Raw genomic sequence first — 24001 nt, forward strand, 5'->3', positions numbered from 1 at the left:
TTACTGCATATGGCCCTTGGTGAAAAACGTTGAAAAAAGTTTGGACATCCCTGCTCTAGAGTCTATGCTTTTAAGCACTATCTTCCACTGCCCTCCAAGGAGCTGCAGGTCCTAAGTTTTCTTGGGCTCCAGATCCCACGATTTTTCCTCTATATCACGAGGATGTAGAAATGGGGCCAACAGATAATATCTAGCATGTTATAGTCTTTTACATTTAAAAATTTATTTGTATATATAGTTACATCCCCCTTTTCAACCATGGTGTTTACTTCTCTTTTTCTTCATTATTTTTATTAGTCATTTCAAAGAACATAAGATTTTGGTTTTATTAAAAAAATTGTTTTCTACTCTCATTGCCTAATTTTTCCTATTTCCTTTCTTCTACTTGCTTTATGTCATTATTCTTTTATCCTGCTCTCTACATTTCAAGATGTTTATTTACTTTCAATGTGTTGAACTTGAATCTATGGGTTCAAGTCTACCATATGTTAACAACTAGGGACTCCCATCCTCCCCCTTAAATTCTTTTTTACAATCACCCCAGTCGGGCTTTTGTGCATCCACTCCACTAAAATCGCTCTTCAGTCATCATGACCTGCATACTATTAGATCCTACAGACATCTGTCCGTTTGCCTCTTATTTCACCTAACAGCAGAGATGGACCCGATTGGTGCTTCTATTCACCTTGGAACACTTTATCGTTCTCTAGTTCCTCCATTCTTGCATTTTCTAACTGGCCATTCTTCTCAGTCTCATTGCTACTTCCTCGTCCCCCAAATCTCTTACCCCAAAATCTAGCATATTTGGTCTCCAGAGCATGTTATTTTATACTCCCTTCAGTATACAACAAATTATAGTCATGTAATAATTGGTAATAATTATGTAATAACTGGTGATAATTATTTCCTTCATTCATTAGTATCTAAAATAACAAAAAGGAAAAACTTCAAAGTTTTTATTCAAATTCAGAAAAAAAATATTTTGTTTGAACCTATATTTGTACTTTCCAAACAAAAATTTACAAATTGCAGCTGATACCATTTTAAAACTTAAATAAAAACTAAGTTTTCACAGAAAGACAGAATCAAAGGACTTGCTTTGTGGTTTCTTTGTGTCTACAGCCGCAGTGCTCTCAGCACACCCACGATTCCCGGAGTTGGGGAGGCTCATCCCCCCTCAGCGTCAGTGAACTTCAGACCAGTGCATTTTCAAGGTTTTCTTCAAATATGACTTTCTTGGTCACGCAAAACTAAGGGCTCAGTTTAATATTGTTTACTTGGACATTTTCAACTGAAAATGACCGTCCCATTTCTTTCCACTCCTTCCCGTGTACATAGGTGTACATAAATCTCTTACACCAAAAGTCTTTGTGGAAGGGAACAGAAGCAACCCCCAGGGCAAAAGATGGGAGGCAGAAAAGTACCACCTGGAACAACTCTTCAGCAGAAAGAGTTTTCACATCTCTCATGAATCTCCCTTAGCGTCCTTACAAGTTCAATAGAATGAAGATCACACCTGGCCAGACAACTTTCCTGCATTGCGTTTCATACATGCTGCTACATACTTTCCACAAGCTCAGTGATTCCAATAAAAGACATTCCTGCTAAGCAAGACTTCATGTTCGTCATCTTAAAAATACAAAGCCATTTTTTTAAAGTACCCACTCACCCCAAATGAGAATTGTTAAAACACAGATAAAACATGATACCTTTCCCTCTTTGTTTCTATTACATTGCAAATAGAAATGGCTGACTTTATTCATGTAACAAATGATTTTGGCGTGGTGTGGGGCTAAGTTTCAGTGTGTGTTTGGGGGTGGGGAGAGGTGATGAAGGAAGAAAGTAAAAAGAACACAAGTCAGATGGTGATGAGGTGCTGTAAAGAAAAATGATAGGAGGTAAAGGGATGAAAGGGTGTGGGGTGGGGCTGCTCCTTTACATACAATGGTGTGTTAGGTTAGGTTGGGCTGTCTTGTGGTAACAAATTAACCCCTGACGCCCCGAGACTTAGCATGACAGAAGTTTTATCATTGGATGTCCACCACAGGTCACCAGTGTATCATTCAGGGACACTGCAAGATGGAGGCTGCACCACCTGGGACAGGGGGTGCCCCAGTGTCCCTCTACAGCTGCTGCAGCAACGGTCACCAGCTGAAAGGTCATGTATGGCCCGTAAGTGTTCATATCCAAGGCACCAGACTAGTCTCACGCACCTGTCGACTGCCAGAGGGCTGAAAATTGAGGGGAGCGCCTGGGTGTTCCATGAGGACTAAAATGACTCTCTCACACTCAAGGGAGTCTTCTCCAACACTGTAATTTGAGCAGAAATTTAATAAAGGGAAAAGCTGTAACACGGTGAATGCTTCACTCCCTGACTCTGCCTTAATTCCCGGCTGCCTTTCTAGATATGCTGACTGACTGGAGGGGTCCTGCCTGAGACCTGAGTAATGTCTGGTCTGACGAGGAACAAAGAGATTTGGAGATTCCCTCTCTTCTTTGGATACCCCCACTTGCCTGGCCCCTTCTCCCTTCCCTGGATATACAGATGTAAGGGCGAACCTTGGAGGAATCAGTAACGTTGTTGGACTGAGCTAGTTTGAAATTTGATTCTCCTCATAGCTCGCTATCTAGCCACCTGTCGCTAAACTTAGGTAGTTTGCAGTTAGACCCACCCTGATGTATCTCCCAGTCTGGAGATAACATTATCTTACAACAGACCAGACTCCAGGAAATGGTGTCAGCCCTTTTGTAATTTACACCATGGAAAGCAAAACTGCTGACCAGGGGGATACTGTATCTACTCTGATAAAATGCAATTAGGACTGAAACATAGTAGCCTAACAAAATGGGCTTTTTTGTTAGTCTTTTTTTCAAGAAAGAAAGAAAAAACTCAAATTTGCAAGTTTCTTGATGAAATCTTTCATTCTAATGCTGAGCAATCTACTAGTACATAAGTGACCTTGCCTACACCCTCAAAGAGCACATTATCATTGAAAAGTGTGTCACGTCCAACACACTCAAACATTTATGCTTTTCCACTGATTATCAAGAGTAATATAAAAGTCATTCATAGGATTTTCATACTCATTACACAGTGTCAAAGTCTTGGGGAACTGTCAGGAAAGATTGGTAACGAAAGATTTAAACTGAAACCCAGATCAAAATTTAGGTTTTTGGATTGTGACAAAGAGTTACAATTAATCTTAAACCTGAAACTACTATAAAATATTGACTGTCAACTGTAACTGAAAAAAAAAAAAGAAATTAAAAAAAGAAGAAGAAGAAAAAGTTTATGTTGCTCTGGGCAATTATATCCAAGAGCAAATGAAGCCTTAGAGAAATTGGTACAATGATCACCTTAGACAAGACATTAAAAAGGAAACTCACGGACTGGATCTACCTCAACTCTATTCCTAGGCACCAGAGCAGCACCCGGCAAACAACAGGCACGTGTATTTGTTTAACGGAAGAATGACTAGTTCGTAAAACATGACCTAAGGAAGGCGATCAGCGGTTAGGGACCACTCAGTACTGTAAAAACGTCAGGTGGAAACGTTCTTTCTCATCGTAACTAGCGATTTACACCACTTCTCAGGAACCCCGCACCGGCGGGTCTCGCGCTTCGGGGGACGAACCCCCGTCTCACCGCCCCCTTATGCAGCACGACTGCTCCCCACGCCCCCCAGGCGGCTCCCCGACACCCGCCGCGCACGGTCACGAAGCAGCGGGGAGCAGGCGCCCCACTCCGGCCGGGGCCGCGCCGGGACCCCCCGAGTCTCCAGCGCGCCTCCCGACACCCCCACGGGTGCCCGCCCCCATGTGCTTCCCACCCCCGCCTGGAACAAAGACGCCGTTCCGTTCGGAACAAAGACGCCGACGGACCGGCCCGCAGCGACTGCGGGACCAGCACCGCTGGTGCAAACGCCGCGGCGCGGCCGGGGACGCGACAGGGACGAGCCCCCGGGCAGCCCGTCCCCCGCCCGCGCCGTCCGCAGCCCCGCGGGGACCGGTCCTGACAGACCCGGGCGCAGGAGGGCGCGGAGGACGGCGCGGAGGGGGTGCCTTCGCCCACCCGGGGCCGCCTCCCCGGGGGCGCCTCGGGCAGCGCGGGGCGGGCGGCGCAGACCGGGAATGACGGTCGCTAAGGCCTCACCTGCGGGCAGCGCTCGGGGACTCCGCCAACTCAGCGCGCAGGATGAAACGCGCATGCTCCGCGCCTCGACCAATAGGAAGCTCGCCCGGCGTGTGGGCGGGGACGTTCCCGGGACAACGCGGGTGAGACTGACGTGCGGGGCCTGAGCTCCGCGGCTTTTTCTCCGGCGGGGCGTCCTGCCGCCCGGGACGCGAGCACAGGAGTCCTGGGTCGCTGGGCCTGGGACGTGAGCGACACGGCGGCTGGGGCTCCCTGCGCTTGGAACTCCTGACCCTTTCGCCAGGTCCCCAGCGCGGTGGTTAGGTCTGGACCTGCCGACTTCTCTGCCCGCTCTGCCCTTGTTTTGAAGTTTCTTTCTTTCTTTCTCTTTTTCCTATTTACTAAAGCAGACCTTTTTCTAACTCGGGCATGGCCCCTAATTTCATGTTGTAAATGTTCAAAAGTTAGTATCGTTATTAGGCATCAGGCACTTTTCTAGGCTTCCGGATACTGGGATCCAAGTCCCTGGTGTCCTGTCCAGGTGCTTATAATTTAGTGCACTTCGCGGCTTTTTTTCAGACACACACCTTTATTTTCATAAACAGTGATAATTTTTGTTGAGTGAGGCATGTTCTCAAGTGAGAATCTTTTCCGGTATTTAACCATACTTGTCTTCTTTTTTTTTTTTTTTTTTAAGGTTAGGTACTGTTCTAGGGAAAGTGAGAATGTCATGATTGTAGAGCAATCTCTTTCATTCATCTGGTCTTGCCACATGTGACCCTCTGGCTGCTCAGAACAATCATCTCTGAATCACGTGTAGAGGGCACGGCAGAGTCCGTGGTTCTTTAATTGACACCGAACATCGTCAGGCTCAATGCTTCATCCCTGCTAGAAAAGGTTCCAGTGCAGAAAAGGGAAATGAGCTTATCTAGTTCGCGTGCTCCTGTTTTCACAAGTACACAAAGGGTAGCGTGAACAAAGGAACATAAATGTAGATCAGTAAATGTTTTACTGTCAGCTAAGAAACAATAAGCTCATCAGAAGAACTGTGACATTCCGCAGCAGGAGATTTGAAATACATTTTTGAAAATGGAAGAAAAAGGAGAGCTAGAGAATAACATCTTTAGTACTTTATAATCTCACTTTGAATCCTAAAAACTGGTTTGGTGACTGTAAGCTCGGACTCTGTTGCATGTGGACCCGTGAAGTAACTTGTTAATGAGCTTGATGATGGAAGAATGACGGAATTGGCTTTATAAGATTCATGGATATTCACAATCTTTGTATTGGAGATAGTGTGATTAAACTACCAAGGTCCCGCTAGTGCAGCACTGGAAATACAGGGTGAAAACTTGCAAGATTTATCACAAAGGACATTGTTTCATTTTATAGAACATTCTGGGCTGAAAAAGTGGAGGTAGAATCAACTTTTTAAAATAAGATAAGTAACATCTCTCAGTTGATAGTTTCTAACCGAGTCCTAAATTAATAAGCAGTGTCCTAGTTGCTCTTGATCAGACAGTAACTCTGATTATAAAAATGTGTAAATGTGCTTTAAAGCACATCCCTCCTTTTTTCAAATGAAGAACTAAAAGTCTTAGAGGCTTTCAGAAACTTTGGGCACAATAATCATTTCTTGTGAAGTCCTAGAGCAACACGTTGCTGTACATACTTTGTGAGCAGAATTATGTGATGCTCCCGTAGAAAACTCATGCCTCCCGGACTACGTTGTTTAAGCCATCCAGTTTGTGGTACTTTGTTATGGCAGCTCTAGAAAAATTACTCAGTAGGATTAATTGATTTTTTAAATAAACATAGTGAAGAAATATTGTAAAATCCCTGATTATTCAACTAATCTCAGACCTATATGAACTGTTTTCTGTTTATTATTTTGAAATTAATGTTCAGCTATTAGAAATAAATAATAATGATAATGAGAATTGCCGGTTTTTAGAGAACATTTATTATTTGCCAGGCATTGTTTTAAATGCTTTAAGTATAATAACTCATAAATAATGCTATTAGCCCCATTTTGCAAAAGAAAAACAGAAGCACAGGAAAGTAAGTCACTTCAGTGTACATTAAGTAAGTGGTAGATGTAAGGCATAAACTCAAACAATTTGGTTCTCAAGTTTTTGGTTCTCAGCACAATGCCATATTACCTACCTATTGGTGACATAACTAATAAAGATTTTCCTGTGCTCCCCTCCCCCAAAGAGCTTTCCAAGTTCAATGACTGATTGCATTTGGGATACTGGATTCACACAGGTATCTACATGACACCAGGCTACCCACCATATTTAAGTTACATGGAGCTAAATATCCTCATATTCTTGCATATAACAGATTATTTGGGACTGTTTACTGTATTTGAGATTAATGCTAACAGAAAAGAATACATACTTCTCCTTTATTTTGGTCTTTATTTCTGTTAATATTTACATCAGCTTCTTTATTACAGAAGACAAACCTATAATGATCATTTATGCATTTGTAATAAAAAAGTATATACAATAATTTTATTTCGGTGAATGGCATTAACTTCATATTTTGTGACTATCATGCAGAATAATGGCATGGAATTCAGTAACTATAACACACACAGTAACTATAACACACACACACTCATTGTCTATCCATGACTAAGCAGTTATCTCCAACGATGTCAGAGCATAAAACATCTTTTATTTATTTTATTTAACAATCTCTGGAGAGCGTGTAGTAAAGGCTTCACTTAAGATGCGGGTAGACGGAAGCTATTAACACCTCCATTCCATGGAGGAATCAATTTTTGATCTCATCCTATTCTGCAGACGATCATCTTGACGGATGCCGAGGACAATTCCACGGCCCTCCCCAGGTTGAGCAGGGAGCTCAGCTTCAAAGGCCCTGCCCTTCCGGATACCGTCCTGCCATTTCCGGAAGCCTGGACAACTTACTTCCTCGCTGTGCAGTACAACTTCCAATGGCTGGGAGGTAAGGCATTTGCAGTTACCCTTCTTAATTTTCTACAATGCCAGTTCTTTAGGGCTTAGAGGCAGCTCTTCAGATTTCTAAAGAAATAAAATCTAAAGAAATCAAAATGTTACATATGTAATAATGAGAAGTTACATTCGGAAGGGCACCAAATGGGTCTTTTGTATAAGGAATACAAACTACCTCCAACATCACAGAACTGAGGACATTGGAAATTGTACTGGGTTAAAGTTTAGCTGTCAGTTATTCATAGATTTAAGTTCTATTTGTTTCTGTAGAGGCCTTACCTTTTAAACGCTTACATACTACATATATTGCTCTGAAATGTATGAAATTCAGTGATGTGCCAAGGATACCATCATCCGTTTATCTATATCCCTCTTTTTTCTTCTTTGTTACATCTCAGGGAAGGAAAATAAACATTTTAAATTAAATTTGCAGATACTGTCATATCAGTTCAAATGTTTATGGCTGTAGGTGACTCAAAATTGCTTACAGTAAAAGCACAATTATTTTAATATCTGGAAGTTCACAATGTCTCTTAATTTACTGGCTCAAGAGGGAAGGACCCTGAGTCCTTCACATTTTCCACTCCACCATCCTCAGTTTGATCCATGGACTAGTTCCTTGGATGGATGCAAAATGGCTACGTAGTTTCAGGTACCACATGCATCCAGTCAAGAAGCACTCTTTTTCTTGTGGGTCTCTCTTTTTATAAAGAAACCTTTCTCAGAAACCCCAGCAGATCATCCTTCACATCTCCTTGGCTGGAAAGAAGTATCACAAGCCTTCCCAGCAAAATATCATGAAGGCAAGGGCTAACTTGTACACACTCAATCACAGGAAAATCTGTAGCACAAAACATGAAGCCCATGTAAGTAGCACACAACTGAGGCATGCCTCATCATACAAAACTTTAATGTATTGAATGGAAATGTACTATCAGTGATGCACCAACTCAGTGGAATGGTTAAATGCTGCTTATTTGAAGGTTAAGTCTAAGAATAAGTCCTGGCTTGTGATTCTAATTGTCCTGGCATTCTTATAACATCCTGTTTCCCTCTTGAAAGTGTTCCTGTTTGGAACACTTATATTGTCACCCTATTTATAAAACGCCCAGATCTAGGTATTTCAGTAAATTTGCTCCACATTGTTTCAGTATTTTTTCTAGTAAACATCATGAACTATTCAGCACAGTATTTTGGGGAATTATCTCGGGGTCCTTTTAACTTCTCTTTATTCTGGCCTTGATGAACCCCTTAGTTTCTCAAAACTAGTCTCTTTCTCATAGAGCTAAAATCAAGGCCAAAGCAATGAAATGGGTCATTTTCTTGTTGAATGCTAATGAGGGCATTTGATGAAAGTCAGCTAATGTAGTAGTCCAATATGTTCAGTTAAGCCTAATTTCTTTAAAAAGTTAGACCTTTGAACTATATTAATACATATAAAATACTTCCAGAATCTTTAAATTCAAATTAATGTTTTCAAAATTATTTTTCTTAATCTTTCACTTTTAAATGTTTTATATACTTCTAAGTTCTGTTGTTTGTGGTCCTGCAGGTTAACTTACCGTGTTTCCCCCAAAATAAAACCTAGCTGGACAGTCAGCTCTAATGCGTCTTTTGGAGCAAAAATTAATATAATACCCAGCCTAATATAATATAATATAATTAATTAATATAATATATAATATAATTGTTATATTATATATTATATTAGGCCAGGTATTATTATATTATATTATATTATATTATATTATATTATATTATATTATATTATATTATATTATATTATATTATATTATACTATATTATATAGACCTGGTCTTATATCATAGTAAATTGAGACCAGATCTTATATTAATTTTTGCTCCAAAAGACACATTAGAGCTGATTGTCCAGCTAGGTCTTATTTTCAGGGAAACACGGGATAAACAAAAATATTAATTTATAATTTACAAAATAAAATCTGAAACCTTAGGTCATACTAAGTAAAATGATTTTATAGAATATTCATTAATGCATGTTGTGAAGGAACTTACATATAAAACCAGGCAGTAAGTAATACTGGATTCTCTTCCATTCTTTTTGTGTTTGTTCATCTTCTCAATGCCACATGTTATATAAATTTGGGATCTTTTCTCAGTAATTGCAGAGACCTTGTTTTATAGAACAATTTTGGAAACAAAGTTGTAAAACAAAATTCTTAAATTACATATAATTCCTTCCCCGTGCATGAATGCTTACAGGAAACTGTAACACATGTGAATTTGCTATCCAAGTGCATGTGATAAGAGCTGCATGTCTGTGCATACATCCAGGCACACACACAAGCACGTGCAGTCATCATGTAGGCTGACATGTTTTCAAGCCAATTTTCAGCCTTGCTTAGTTAGCACATCCATTCATGTGTAGCCATAATTTTATGTACAAAGTCCCCTCAGATCTCTTTCACTCACATTCATTGTAAATTAGGTGATGTCTCTTTTATGATTTCTTTGATTAACTCAGAAGTGACACAAATTAGATTTGTGGTAATTTGCATTCTAGCAAGAAACAGACATCAAATATTTAAAGGGAGGAAAACAATTTGTATCCTCTCATCCTTCCCGGTGAGATTCAAGTTCCCCCCACCCCACCTTCAGCTCCCATCCCCCCGAACTGTATCCGTAAACACAGGCCTATGGATATAGATATTTGCTATCTGAAGGCTCCACGTGAAGTGGAGGGTTTCAGTGTAATTTCTCTTCCTTTCTGTCTTTGAGAAAGGATACGGTGCTGCTGGCTTAGTAGTTCCAGGAAGCCCTGCTTTGTAAGAAAGGGTCACACATAGGCCACTCATTATCCTGAAAGGCCCCACTGCAGGGGAGCACAGGTGTTCCCAAATGTTGTTTGGCTCCTTGACTAATGTGGTCTGTACATACTAAAATGTGCTCTATTCTAATTTACTTAGTAGTTAAAATTTATCTGAGCATTTCTATTAAAAACATACTTGGTTACAACACCACAAAAGTAATTTCTGGAGGCAGGTTTGGAACCATCAGAGAAGGCCTTTCTGTGGAAGGAGGATGATGGGGGGCAAAGCTCCCTGAGAAATCTGAGTGGGAGACAGCTTGACGTAGTGGATGACAAACAGACACACGGAGAGCTTATCACCCCAAGGCCATGGTGGGTGCCATTTGAAACACCATGTCTTATGCTCTCCAGCAACATTCTTGTTTAGTAAGCTCCTGAGTCATTGCACCGTCTCCCTGCTGCCGTTTTATGGCGTTCCCAGGAGCCCTGAGAGCAGTGAAGTTCAGTTCCATCTGGTCAGTTTTCTCCCCCTGCTGTTGGTTCTACAGCTCTTCTCACTCAATCTCTATAAAAACCTGCTCGCCACACCTCATACAATGGAGGGACTCCCTATCTAAGAACTTGCCAACGCAGGGCCTCAAGCCACTGTAGAGAAATCCAAATGGTTGTCACGTCCGGCACTAGGAGGGCTGTAGGGAGGGAGAAGGGCGGTGCAGGGTTAAGAAAAGACAGTAGCCATGAATACAGTGCAAGCCGCGGAGCCAAGGGGAACAGTCTCAGGGACTGAACCCCAAATCGGGCCAACGCGTAGTTTTTATTGGTAAACTTCTAAAGAGGTAAAAGATTGTTAATCTCAAGATCTGTGTGTTAGTAGCCTGCTAGCTGTCTTTCTGAAAGTTCCCATTGTGTTCCAGCTGAACTTTGCCTTCACACACACACACATCTCCAAGGAATCCATTGAAGGGGAGGGACCGATATAATTCCATTGAGTCTCAGTTTGCCAAGACTTCCCCTCAAAGGAGCTTTACCGATATCTCTCCATAGGGCCTCAGGTGACTCCCTTGTGACATCCTGGGAAGAGCGCGGGGGAGCAAATGGTTTGGCAGCTGTAAGGCAGCAAACGGTGTTGTTGAGTACTGTTGGCATATTGGAGGTCCTCTTGGCTGATCATGCTTTTCTGAGTACTTTAGATGCAGGTGCTTTGGTTCAGATGGCATGGGTTCAGGTGCTGAAGTCCAGTTCTATATTTTAGTCTAGGTGAGTGTTTATGAGTATCTTACTCTAACATTACTGGTGCTTTTTGCCGTCCACTGTGTTTTAATCGTTCTGTTAATGTAATTGGTACAATTCAGTTCAACCTACCAGAGCACATGGCCAATTCAGTTGCCCCAACAGATACCTAATTATCCCTGAAAATGTGTTCTAACAGATATAATTATTGTCTGCACCTTTTTAGTCACTTTGAATGCCAAAGGTTGTTGCTATAATTATCCTAATTGCACTGTAGAATTTAGTCACTTATTAGATGGAAAACTCTTAGAAATGGAGAAAACAATAAGAATCAAATCTAGTTGTTAGAATTAAAAAAAAAAAATCTAAGAGACAACTGTGTTTGGAAAGGCATGGATAGGTTCAGTGCACATACCATCCAACAGAATGTTATGCAAATAGCATTTGCGAAAGGGAGAAAGAAAGAGAAAGCAGCCCCTGATCTGTGGAAGCTGGCCTAGAGCTCACAGGGAGGCTGTGTCTTTCACCTGTTGGATATAAACAGGCTCATCGGAATCTGACTTACCCTGAGGCTATGACAAAATGAGACAAAACAAGGCCACTTTTTAAATTTTCTTAAACCCAGGCAAAAACAAGGTCCCTGCTATGTACTGAATATTGTGCCTCTCCCGGCCTCCTCAATTCATATGTTGAAATCCTAACCCACAGTGTGAGGGGACCAGGAGGTGGGTCTTTGGGAGTGTGGGGGCAGAGCCCCAGAAAGAAGTTTACAGGCTCTCGGCCTCACGTGGAGGGGTGCTGGCTCGGGTAGTAGATGGCCATCAGCTGTGGCTGATTGGCCGTCAGCTGTAGCCATTGAGCCGTTGGCCACTAATATAACTGCTGCGGCTACGAAGGAGAGCGGAGGAGAGTGGAGGAGACTGAAAGAGAGTCGTCGGTGGGTTGCAGACAAAACGGACAGCAGGTCGCACGTCCAGTGAACCCAGCCTCCAGTGAGACCGTAGTGGTATGACTCCCCTACCTATGGCTCCGTGGGTGTTCCTTTTTGGCCTCACCATGTCCTGCGTTATGTGGGGAGCGGGACCAGAGACCCTGCAGGTCTCCCTGCACGACAGGGAGGTTTTCACTCCCAGGAGATAGAGCACTCATGAGTACAATGAGAGCCCTTAGAAGTCGACCCCAGGGAGCTCTTACATTCTCTTTCTGAGAATGAGAGGATGCAAAAAGTCAGCTGTCTGCACCCCAGAAGAGGGCTCTCACCAGATCCCAACCACCCTGGCCTTGATCTTGGACTTCCCAGCCTCCAGAACTGTGGAAATACGCTTCTGTTGTTAAAAATCCACCTGGCCTGTGTATTTATTCTGTTACAACAGCCGGGACTGACAAAGTCACAAACGTCACTCTTCCTTCTTGCTAAATGAGTTACTTCTGTACTTAATCATAGGTTCACTCCAGCTTTAAATAGTATTCAGCCTACAGCAAACCCCTCAGACCCTGCCCGAAATCACCTAACCAAAATCCAAATACCATAATAGCTCCATTTTGACACATTCTTACTGAGACACCCACCATTCTCCATGGTATCTGTCCACACTTGCTGCAACAAGTAATAAACCCAATTTATTCAATTGCACATGTGTTCCTGGTGATCTTTGGCTTTGTGTAAATGTTAAAAATAAAAGTTAATTGTAAGTCTATACAATTCCCATATTTCCCTTGAGTTTGTTGAATGAAGGTAAAAACTTTGCACGATTTTATCTGCTCTTTCTTCACACTTTTGGGAAGAAACTTCTGGCTGCTTTCAAGATGTTTCTTTTGTCTTTAGTTTTCAGAAGTTTAATTATGATGTGTCTTGGTGTAGATTTCTTTGGGGTTTTTTTTTCCCATTTGGATTTTCTCAACTTCTTGAATCTGTGATTGTATATTTTTTGCTATATTTGAGAAGTTTTCAGCCATTATCTCTCCAAATACCCTCAGTCTTACCTTCTTTCTCCTTTTCTTCTGGGATTCTGAAAAGAAATTTGTTGTTCAGATTAGATAAATTCTATTGCTCTCTCTGCAAGTCCATCCTCTGTCATATCCATTTGTGAGGACAGAGCCAGAAGAACAGTTTCCAGGCTCTCAGCCGCACGTGGAAAGGTGCTGGCTCGGGTAGCAGATGGCCATCAGCTGTGACTAGTTGGCCGTCAGCTGTAACCAATTAGCCATTGGCCACTTATATAACTGCTGTGGCTGAGCTAGCAAGCGCGGATTGCAGCTAGCCAGTGGTGTTGGTTGGTAGAGAAGCGGAGGGCGGATTGCAGATCGTGTGGCTCCTGCTTCCTGTGTCTCCAACCCAGCCGCCAGCGAGACTATAGTGGTATGAAGCCCCATCCATGGTTCCGTTGTTGTTCCATTTTGGCCTCACCATGTCCTGTGTTCTGGTGCGGGGAGCGGGACCAGAGTCCCTGCATTAAACCATTCTACTTTTGACCACATCCAGCGTTGTGGGTGTTTTGTTGTTTTTGTTTTGTTTTGTTTTAAATTTCTGTTTGAAAGGGTTCTCAAACCCAATTCCAATCAGTGTGTGGAGGAGGCTTCCCACTGACAACCAATTCTTGGACACCCACAGGGTGCCTGAGAATTCAACTCACTTCTGACTCTATCTACCCAGAGATAGAATTGGATTCCACAGGTAAAAGGGACAGTCCCCCAAGATCGCCTTTCACTTCAGGTGCCAGCTGCGAGCTCAGATTGTTACCTGTGCGTCTGACTGGAGGTGCTGGCTACAGACTGGAAGTTCCAATGACTCTCTATATAACTCAGGCTGCCAATCACAAATCCAGTTTGTTACCTGTATCCCTGGCTATAAATTGGAGGTTCCCAAGCCCCCTGTCATGCGGGGCGGCCTGCGGGGTCTCTTGTCCCGCTCCCCACATAAGAACACAGGACATGGTGAGGCCAAAAAGGAACACCCACGGAGCCATAGATAGGGGGTTCATACCACTATAGTCTCGCTGGCGGCTGGGTTGGAGACACAGCAGAAGCCACATGATCCACAACCTGCCATCCACTTGTCTCTGCCAACCAACCAACCCCTTGCTAACTGCACTCTGCCATGCTAACTGCAGTCCGCGCTTGCCAGCCACCATCCTCTTGCTAGCCCCCATTTTCTGCTAGCGTAGCCACAGTAGTTATATTAGTGGCCAATGGCTCACTGGTTACAGCTGGTGGCCAACTAGCCGCAGCTGATGGCCATTCAATCACAGCTAATGGCCATTTACTACCCAAGTGAGCACCTTTCCACATGAGGGCGAGAGCCTGGAAACTGCTCTCTGAAGCTCTGTCCCCACAACCTGCTCCTTGGGTTTGATTAATTTCACAGAACTCATGAAAACCTGTTTACTCACTATATTACCCGTTTATTACACAGGTTACTAAAGGATATGAATCAATAGCCAGATAAAGAGACCCATAGGGTGAGGTCCCAAACAAAGGTCCTCGTGGAGCTTGGGGCCGGGCATGATGGCGTGTGGAAGTGTTCTGGTCCCCATGACTGCAGGTCTCTGATGAATGGATGGGCTGCCTTGGGGGGTTTATGCAGCCATTACAAAGTCATGATTGACCAAGTCCTTGGCCATTGGTGATGGATGCAACCTCAGGATTCGCTCCCCTCTTTGGAAATTGGGATGTGACAAAGTTTCCATTCTCTAAGCACAAGCTTAGCTCCTATTGACAATCACCCCCCCTTGGGTGGGGTCCTAAAGTCACCTTATTATCATAACAGGAGATACCATTATTGCTCTCATCGCTTAGGAAATTGCAAAGGGCTTGAGAGCACTGAGCCAGGCACTGTGAATGAATACCAAATATGTCTGAAAAATATGTTTTGGTCGCCTGAGTGACCAACTATGTTCATGTTTCTTATAGGTCACAATATCTCACTGTTACTGCATTTTTCAGATCTATAATTTCCATTTGGTTCCTTTTTGTGACATCTATTTTAGATGAAATGTTCCATCTTTTCAATTGTTTCTAGGACATATGTAATAGATTGTGGAAGTATTGTCATGATGGCTGCTTTACAATCCTCGGATAATTCCAATATATGATTTATCTTAGTGTTGTTGTCAGCTGATTGAGTTTTTTCCATTCAAGTTGTAATTTTCTTGATTCTGGTATAACAAGTGAATTTTTATTGTATCCTAGACATTTTGCCTATTATGTTAGGAGACTTCGTATTATTTAGATTTTTTTCATTTTTAGTTTAGTAGGGAGTTACTCTGTTTAAGTTTAGCATGCAGGTCCTGGAATACTTTTGAGGGCTGTGGTTCCAGTGGTAGCTTTTTATTGCATTAATGGCATTACTTTTCACCTGTGTGGTTTATGTAATGCCACTTGGTCCCCTGTAGTTCCTGCTGGGACTGCCTAATTGAGTGAAAGGGTTTCCCCTTGCTGGATATAGAGTGTCTCTCTATGGGGAGGAGGCGTCTCTCTTTGGCAAATTCATGCAAAACTAATACTAGGTAACTGTCATACAACCCAGCAATTGCATGCTTGGGCATTTATCCCATGCATACTACTCTGCAGTAAAAAGGCACAAACTGCTGTTACATTCAACATGGGTTTAAAGAGAATTCTTTGAGTGAAACAAAACAAAATAAAACAAAACAATCCCGAAGGTTATATACTGCATGATTTTTTGATATAATATTTTTCAAATGACAAAATACAGAAATAGAGAGCAGATTAGTGTTGCCAGGGATTGGGGCGGGGGTAGGGAGAGATAGGTGTGGATATAAAAAGTCAACAGGAGGGCCCTTTGTGGTGATGGAACTGCTTTGTGACTGGACTGTATTAGTGTGAATATTCTGGTTGGGACATTGTGCTATAGTTTTTCAAGATGGTGCCACTGGTAAAAGGTGCATGGAATATCTGTATTATTTCTTAGGACTGCATGTTCAACAACAATCTAAAAATAAAAAGTTTAATTAAAAAAGCAAGGATACATTATCACCTCAATTACTGATAGGAGATTAGTTATGATGGATTTTATATCAGCTGTTGGTTAGAAAATTCGCATAAAATATGTCTCTTCTTTTCTTAGGTTTACCGTTATGAGCTAATTCTGCTACGTATATGTCCTCACTTATATTCATGATAGCATCTTGACTGGTATGCGGTAGTGATAAGTCCTAATCTAAGGAACCCTCCATCAGAAACGTGTAAAGTGCTTGTTTTGGCGATAATCAGCATTAATACCTGATTATATCTATCTTTTTCTTATTCTTGCTTTTTTTCAGGTGGTATCTGTTTATCAGCATCTGGAAATGTATGTAATATTTATATACTACAATTTCCAAACTCATTAGAAAAGTAGAAAAGGGATTCAGATGCAGAAAAAAAGGAGTGGTTAGGAGAGACACTTTGCCACGTTTCATTATATAAGTACAGATAACTCCAGCAGCCATGAACTATTCCCCCTATGTATTAGTTACAAGTTAGGGATTATTGTATAAAACACCTTAAAATTGTGCCCAATTTGACACTGCAGTAATACAACAGTAATACAAACTCTGAGCTTCATTATAAGAAACATCAGAAACATTTTTTTTTTTTTAAATATTCAGGCCCAGCCATTACATGTCTACATGTGGCATATTCGGCACAGTTTCGGTTTTCACACATCCTAGCTGATGGAGTTAAAATGTGCAAGAGGACAGCTGAACCCAGAAAGCAGATAGACGAGTGGGCTGTTGCAGGACTGACGGAAGGGATTTGGCCTTGTTCATCAGGTCTGAATGTGTGAGGCAAGATGGGAGGGAGTAAGGAAGCCAAGTGCATCAAGGGTGTGATTAAAATCTATTAGCCCTGAAGTATGTGGCTGGGCAATCATGGGCTTGCTCAGCGGACCCTAGACTTTACCAAACCTAACAAAGCTGGGACCAGGATGCATCTTATGCTTGTAGAAGCAATTCAGTGAACACAGCAGAAGTCGTATCTTTTTCATTAAAATCTGGATCTCAAAATATGGCTTGAAGGGATGTTATCACATCAACCATTATGAATTCTAAGCAACCTGGGAGCAGTTGCTGTGGTTTTCTATTTGTTTGTCCTCTTGCTTAGGACATAATCCCTGAGACATGACCCAGTGCCTAGTACCGTGTTTCCCTGAAAATAAGACCTAGCCGGATAATCAGCTCTAATGCGTCTTTTGGAGCAAATATTAATATAAGACCTGGTATTTATTATATTATATTATATTATATTATATTATATTATATTATATTATATTATACCTGGTCTTATAATAAAATAAGACCAGGGTCTTATATTAATTTTTCTCTGAAAGACGCGTTAGAGCTGATTGTCTGGCTAGGTCTTATTTTCAGGGAAACACGGTGTATGACCTGCAGTCTGGTGATGAGCCACCAGAACGAGGTACAGGATGGGACCCTACACCTGACCTCATGAAGTCCCTTCATCTGACTGGTGGATGCCATAGGAGGATTTTGACATTAACCAAGTTTTGGACCTGACAAGTAAAGTCCATTTAGCTCCAACACTGTAAAATTTTTCAGTATTTCCTCTCATTTTGTGACACGCTGGACATTATATTAAATGCTGCACATATATTTTTACTTTTAAAAAGCATTATACTTGCATACCTATAATCGTATTAAAAGTATTAGAATGACATATTATAAATGGTAGTTTCATGTTGTTATAGAGAAGGAAATTGCATTCTATCAAACCAACTTCCATGAAATTCTGATGAGTATCAGTCATTATTTGTACCAGGATTCAGAGATTATGAAAATAAATGTTAAAAGGCTTGTGGTTTCCCCATTCAGTTCTCTGCTCCCGGAAAGCTTAACCTTATTTCCTGTACCGTTTCAGTTCCTCTGCCAGAATTCATCATGCATGGTATACTCACAGCCTCGCAGCAACACAGCTCTGAATAAATTCTCTGCAGTTTCCAGGTCTTTATTTCCCTTGTGGATACTACTTCCCTGCTCATGCTTTTCCTTGAAAATCTCTTTTTCTTCCCTAATTCCTCTTTCCCCCCTTCCTTCTCTTTTCCCTGTTTTATCTCCTGCCTCCAGTCTCCTCATTATGCGACATTTGGCACGATATTGCTGATTTTTATTAAGTTTATTATTTCCCGTAACTTAGGATAATAGTATAAGGCAATAAGGCAAGCACAGACTTTTTATACCCCATGTGATGGTGTCACCAGAAAATATTACATGTTCTTCAGATGAAACTGGCATGATCCTCTCTTTATGGCCTTAAAGACTGACGGCTCCAATAAGAAAGTGGTAACTCTGTATTGTATTCTTGATTGCCGCATCTTCAGTCTGGATACTTGACTTATCAGATGGACATAATAATATGCATTTAGACAGACAGCTCCCAAGGGACTCAACAGATGCAGAGGAGTTTTTATACATTCCCTATTCAAATTAAAGTCAGCAAGGACTTTCACTATATATTTTTTACTTCTGATCACCCATTTATGATGGAGTTGGGAGACGCCCCAAATATAAGTTCAGATCTAAATTAGGAGGGGCTCCACAGATGGGGCCTTTGGGGGGAAAGGAGAAGCAGGCGGGTGTGCACATGGCAGCGATCCGGGTGACGGGCCAGCTTCCGGCTGGGGGGCTGGTCCCAGTCATGCTCTGCTTTCCCTTGCAGTGCGGCACGGTGGACCAGGGCCTGTACGTGAACTTGATGGAGCAGAACTTGCAGGACGCTCAGAAGTTCATTCTGATGCACGAGGTGGTGCAGCCGGTGACCGCGGTGCCGGCCTTTATGGAGGACAACAGCCGCTTCACCCACGTGGCTGGGGACGTGGTGCAGGCCAGGGACGCGCTCGTCCACACCATCTACTTGGCCACAGGTAGGAGCTGGCCCCTCTCTGCAGCATTTTCGACCATCTCCTGACTTCCTGTTTTGAATTCTCAACGTGCAATTTCAATATCAAGCTTTGGATCTGTGTGCTTTCCTCACAAGCAGCAAAACACGATGCTCTGTTATCTCCCGTCCTCATCCTCTGTGCTTCCTATGGGAAATCTTAATTTGTTTTCTCTCTTTTTTTCATGGTTTGTTCACTTTGATTGGAAAGACAATACTTAGTACCTTCACTGTTGTTTCTTCTTATAACATAAGCCACTTCTTATTTTTTTGTGATATGAAAATAGCTTTGATTTTTTTTCTTGGTGACAAAGTCACTGCTGATGCCTTATATTATTACCTACATTTATAATTGAGGGTAATCACTAGATTTCAGGAGTTGGCAAAAAATCAGTGTAATGTTTTTTCCCATCCATCTTCAGAGATGCCCATTCATTCTGTCCAGGTTACTCCATAGCGTGCATTCTTTTTTAAAAAATTAAATTTATTGGGGTGACATTGATTAATACAATTATATAGTTTTCAAGTGTACATTTCTATAATACGTCATCTGTATATTGCACTGTGTGTTCACCACCTAAAGTCAAATCTCTTTCTGTCACCATATATTTGACCCCTTTACCCTTTTTTATTTCCCCTCCCCCTTTCCCTCTGGTAACCAATAAACTGTTGTCTGTGTCTATGAGTGTTTGTTTTGTTTGTCTTGTTCACTTGTTGCTTTCAGTTTTATATCCCACATATGAATGAACAAGACCATTTTAATTTGGTTAATTTAAGTCAATACAAGATGTGTTAGGTGACATTTTAAAGTGAAATATAATCCTGTGTTTGTGGTGGTAATTTCTGATTGGTTCAGAGATAATATAGCGAAATACTTTTGTTGTAGGATGGTACATGGAAGCATTCTTGCAACTGCTTCCTTAGGGATAAATAACAGAGCATTTTATGAAAAATCTAGTGCAAAATTCTCATTAAGTATGACAACTACACCTGTTCAATTTCCAAAGTAAGGTAATGCAGTAGTGCATTCAGTAACGTCGGAATGTTCCATCTCTTTGTTAATTACACCTACAGCTCGGTACTGCAGGCCAGCTCCAGGGGCCTCCTGTCAGTTCTGCATGCTTGTCTGGCTTTCTTCTGCCTTGGTCCTCCCGTGTTGGACTCCCTGGGCCTGGAATTACACCCACTCCCTCCCTGTCCCCACCAATTCTTTGTCCAGTGAACAACCTGTTCACCCTTGAGTTTCAGAATAATTGGCAACTTCTTAGGAAACGATTAGTTTATCTTATTAATAATTTATATGCCTTGATAAAACATCTCATTTTGTAATTACACATTTATCTGTCTATTTTATTCATTTAGTCACTAAGGTTTATTGAATTTTTACTACTTTGTGGTTCATCTGCACACTGATGAGTACGATGGTGAACTTACTGGCAGCGTCTTCCTGTCTTGGCATTTGGCCAAATGTTGGCTAACATGTCAGTGCACACATTAGTGGGGTGAGTCAGCTGCCCCCCAGTTAAAACTACTAAGTGAAGAGAAAAATAAAACTAACTATCCATGTGTCTAAGAAAACCTCTTGCTGCTTTTTTGATTGGAATTTATAGGCATAGAAATGCTCCATGCTATACCAGCTCAACCAGCGGAGAGTGACGACTGCCCATGAAATGGTCCGTGCAAGCTGGGACTGTGTCATTACCACCTGTAGCTGGTACCGGAGCGGCAAGTGTTGTTGGAGATACTGCGTTAAAAAACAATGGGCTCAGTGCTTTGAATCAAAGAGGGCCTGTTCTTATAAATTATTCCTTGGACGTTGGAAGGAATAGAAAAAGTATAGTCAGCAATTTTGAAAAGAGATATAACACTGAACCTGGGGAAAATTGATTATTATTATTATTATTACTATTAACTAGATTGAACATACCTATAAAAGGCTATAACCTTAACAAATCAATTACTTATTTCTTGGCCTTGATGTTTTAAAATTGCAGGGTCTATGTATAGTCTGTTTCCTGCCTCTTATTAGCATCTTTACCTTGAGCAAGTTACATAAGCTCCCTGAACCTTTATCTATAAAATAGTAGTTAACAATAATAGTATCAACACCATAGAGTAAGTACAGGAATTTTATGAATAACTACAAGCAAAAGTAAATACGTGGGACCACATCAAACTACAAAGCTTCTGCACAGCCAAGGAAACCATCAACAAAATGAAAAGGCAACCTACTGAAAGAGAGAAAATATTTGCGTATCATATATCTGATAAGGGGTTAATGTCCAAAATATATAAAGAACTCATACAACTCGATAGCAAAAAACCCAAACAATCCAATTAATAAATGGGCAGGAGATCTGAATAGACATTTTTTTTCCCAAAGAGGACATATACATAGCCAACAGGTGCATGAAAAGATGCTCAATATCACTAATCATCAGGGAAATGCACATCAAAACCACAATGAGTTACCACTTCATTCCTGTCGGAATGGCTACTATCAAAAAGATAAGTGTCGGCGAAGATGTGGAGAAAGGAGAGAAAAAAAGAGGTGTTTGTTCATAGTGTCTGACATAAACAGCACACACACACACACACACAAAATAAACTACTGAATTATTAGTTGTAAGTACTTTTAAAAGCCCAAATTTAAGTATAAGTTTCAATGTTATACTGAACCAAATTCCAGTCTCAAACAATATACTTGAGGAATTTGACAATTGCCATGAGTAGTTACAGCTCACTGATTTAAAGGTCACCATGACAATCTATCAGCATTTCTTGTGAAATAATAACTATTGTCCACTTTAGTGACTCTCATATGCTAAAATGCCTTAACCAAAGGACAACAATTACGTTAAACATGGGCTTTCCTCTAGAACAGGGGTGTCCAAACTGCGGCCCGCAGGCCAACTGCGGCCCATGATCCATTGTTAATTGGACCACAGCAAATTCCAAAAATATATTTAGTTTACTTAAATAAACCAGGTGAGGCAATACGTACTTCACCTCGAGTGAGTGGCCCGGCTGTTTGTGTATTTTACTGCATATGGCCCTTGGTAAAAAACGTTGAAAAAAGTTTGGACACCCCTGCTCTAGAAGGTGGTACACATCAGAAATCAGTGAAAAAAGAAAAGAAAATTTCTATCACTTTTTAAAACTGCTTTATTGAAATATAATTTAGATGACATAAAATTCACCCATTTAAAGTGCACAATTCAATGTTTTTAGTATATTCACAGGGTTGTACAGCTATCACCACAATAATTTTAGAACATTTAATGGCCTCCAAAGAAACCCTCACAGCCTTTAGCAATAGTCTGCATTTCTTCCTAACCTCCTCTCCCAAGCCGTAGGCAACTGTTAATCTACTTTCTATCTCTGAAGATCTGCCTGTTCTGGACCTTTCTCATAAATGAAATCAAACAAGTCCCTTATTAGATATACGATCTGTAACCATTTTCTCCCTTTTGTGGGCTGTCTTTTCACTTTCTTAATGGTGCCTTTTGAAGTGCACATATTTTAATATTGATGAGGTCTAATATACCTAATTTTAATTTGGTTGTTTGTAATTCAAAGACATGAAAATTGATACTTGTTTTCTTCTAAGTGTTTTTATAGTTTTAGCTCTTACATTTAGGTGGATGATCCATTTTAAGTTAATTTTTGAATATGACGTGAGGTAATGATCCAACTTCATTCTTTTGCATGACTATCTAATAGTCCCAGTACTAATTGTTAAAACAGTTATTCTTCCTCCCTTGAATTGTCTTAGCATCTTTATTGAAAATCAACTGCCTGTAAATGTGAGGGTTTATAAAGCACTCTCAATTCTATCCATTGATGTCAACGAGTATGTCTATTCTTAGCCAATGTCACAGTGTCTTGATTGCTATGGCTTTATAGTAAGTTTTTAAATTGGAAAGTGTGAGTCCTACAATTCTTTTCATCTTTTGCAAGATTGTTTGGCTATCTAGGGTCCTTTGCATTTCCATATGAATTTTAGGATCAGCTTGTCAATTTCCACAAAACTGTCCAGCTAGAATTTTGGTAGGGATTGCACTGAATCTGTACATCGATTTGGGAAGTACTGCCATCTTAATATTATTAAGGCTTCCAATCCATGAACATGGGCTGTCTTTCCATTTACTTAGGTCTTCTTTGTTTTCTTTCAAGAATATTTTATAGTTTTCAGAGTATAAGTTTTGCACATCTTTTGTTAATTTTTTCCTAAGAATTTTATTCTGTGCGATGCTATTATAAATGGAATTTTTTCTCAATTTCACATCATTCATTGCAAGTGTATAGAAATACAATTTTGAGTTTTTATCCTGCAACCATGCTGAACTCTTTTATTTGTTCTAGTAGTTTTTAATGAATTCCTTAGGATATTCCACGTACGAGATCCTGTCTTCTGCAAATAGAAATAGTGTTTCTTTTTCCTTTCCAATTTGGATAGGTTTTATTTAATTTTCTTGCCTAATTGCCTGCTAGACCTCCAACACAATGCTAAATAAAAGTGATGAGTGCGGACATCCTTGTCTTGTTCCTGATCTTAGGCAGAAAGCATCAGTCTTTCAACATTAAGTTTGATGTTAATCTGTCTTTGTCATAGATACTCTGAAATTGAGGCATTCCCTTCTATTTCTAGTTTTCTGAGTGTTTTTAACCATGAAAGGCTGTTGGATTATGTCAACTAATTTTTCTACATCAATTGATGTGATCATGTTTCTTTTGTCTTTATGTCTATTGTTATAGTGTATTACATTAATTAACTTTTAAATGTTATATATACCTTGCATTTCTTGGATAAGTTGCATTTGGTATGGTGTATAATTCTTTTTATATGTCGCTGCATTTGATTTGCTAGCATTTTGTTGAGGATTTTTGCATCTATATTCATAAGAGATTTTTTTTTTTCTGTAGTTTTCTTCTCTTTAAGTGTCTTTGTCAAGTTTTGGTATCAGCTATC

General features: G+C 40.8%; 1 protein-coding gene and 1 long non-coding RNA gene across 7 annotated transcripts in view; one reads left to right on the forward strand and one right to left on the reverse strand.

The window, feature by feature from the left end:
* Window positions 1–4215, reverse strand: part of LOC141570735 (uncharacterized) — a 120067-nt gene extending 115852 nt beyond the window's left edge. For 4 of the 5 annotated variants that reach the window (XR_012495186.1, XR_012495188.1, XR_012495185.1 and 1 more), the window contains exon 1: window positions 4154–4189. This is a non-coding gene — a long non-coding RNA (uncharacterized LOC141570735). Of the gene's footprint in view, window positions 1–4153 lie in introns of all 5 variants that reach the window. The other variant, XR_012495187.1, reaches the window with a different exon arrangement.
* Window positions 4216–6949: 2734 nt separating this feature from the next.
* LOC141570441 (semaphorin-5A-like) lies at window positions 6950–23577 on the forward strand. Of its 2 annotated transcripts, none has more exons than XM_074326730.1 (3): window positions 6950–7108; window positions 18811–19015; window positions 20640–23577. In XM_074326730.1, the coding sequence occupies exons 2-3, from the start codon at window positions 18847–18849 to the stop codon at window positions 20696–20698; spliced, it is 228 nt and encodes a 75-aa protein (XP_074182831.1). In that variant the 5' UTR covers window positions 6950–7108; window positions 18811–18846; the 3' UTR covers window positions 20699–23577. The 2 variants fall into 2 exon arrangements, with proteins under 2 accessions (XP_074182831.1, XP_074182832.1); XM_074326731.1 differs by lacking the exon at window positions 6950–7108 and adding an exon at window positions 18046–18095.
* The last annotated feature ends 424 nt before the right edge of the window (window positions 23578–24001 follow it).

The sequence above is a fragment of the Rhinolophus sinicus genome, linkage group LG03 (genome assembly GCF_036562045.2).
Source record: "Rhinolophus sinicus isolate RSC01 linkage group LG03, ASM3656204v1, whole genome shotgun sequence".
Classification (NCBI taxonomy): Eukaryota; Metazoa; Chordata; class Mammalia; order Chiroptera; family Rhinolophidae; genus Rhinolophus; species Rhinolophus sinicus.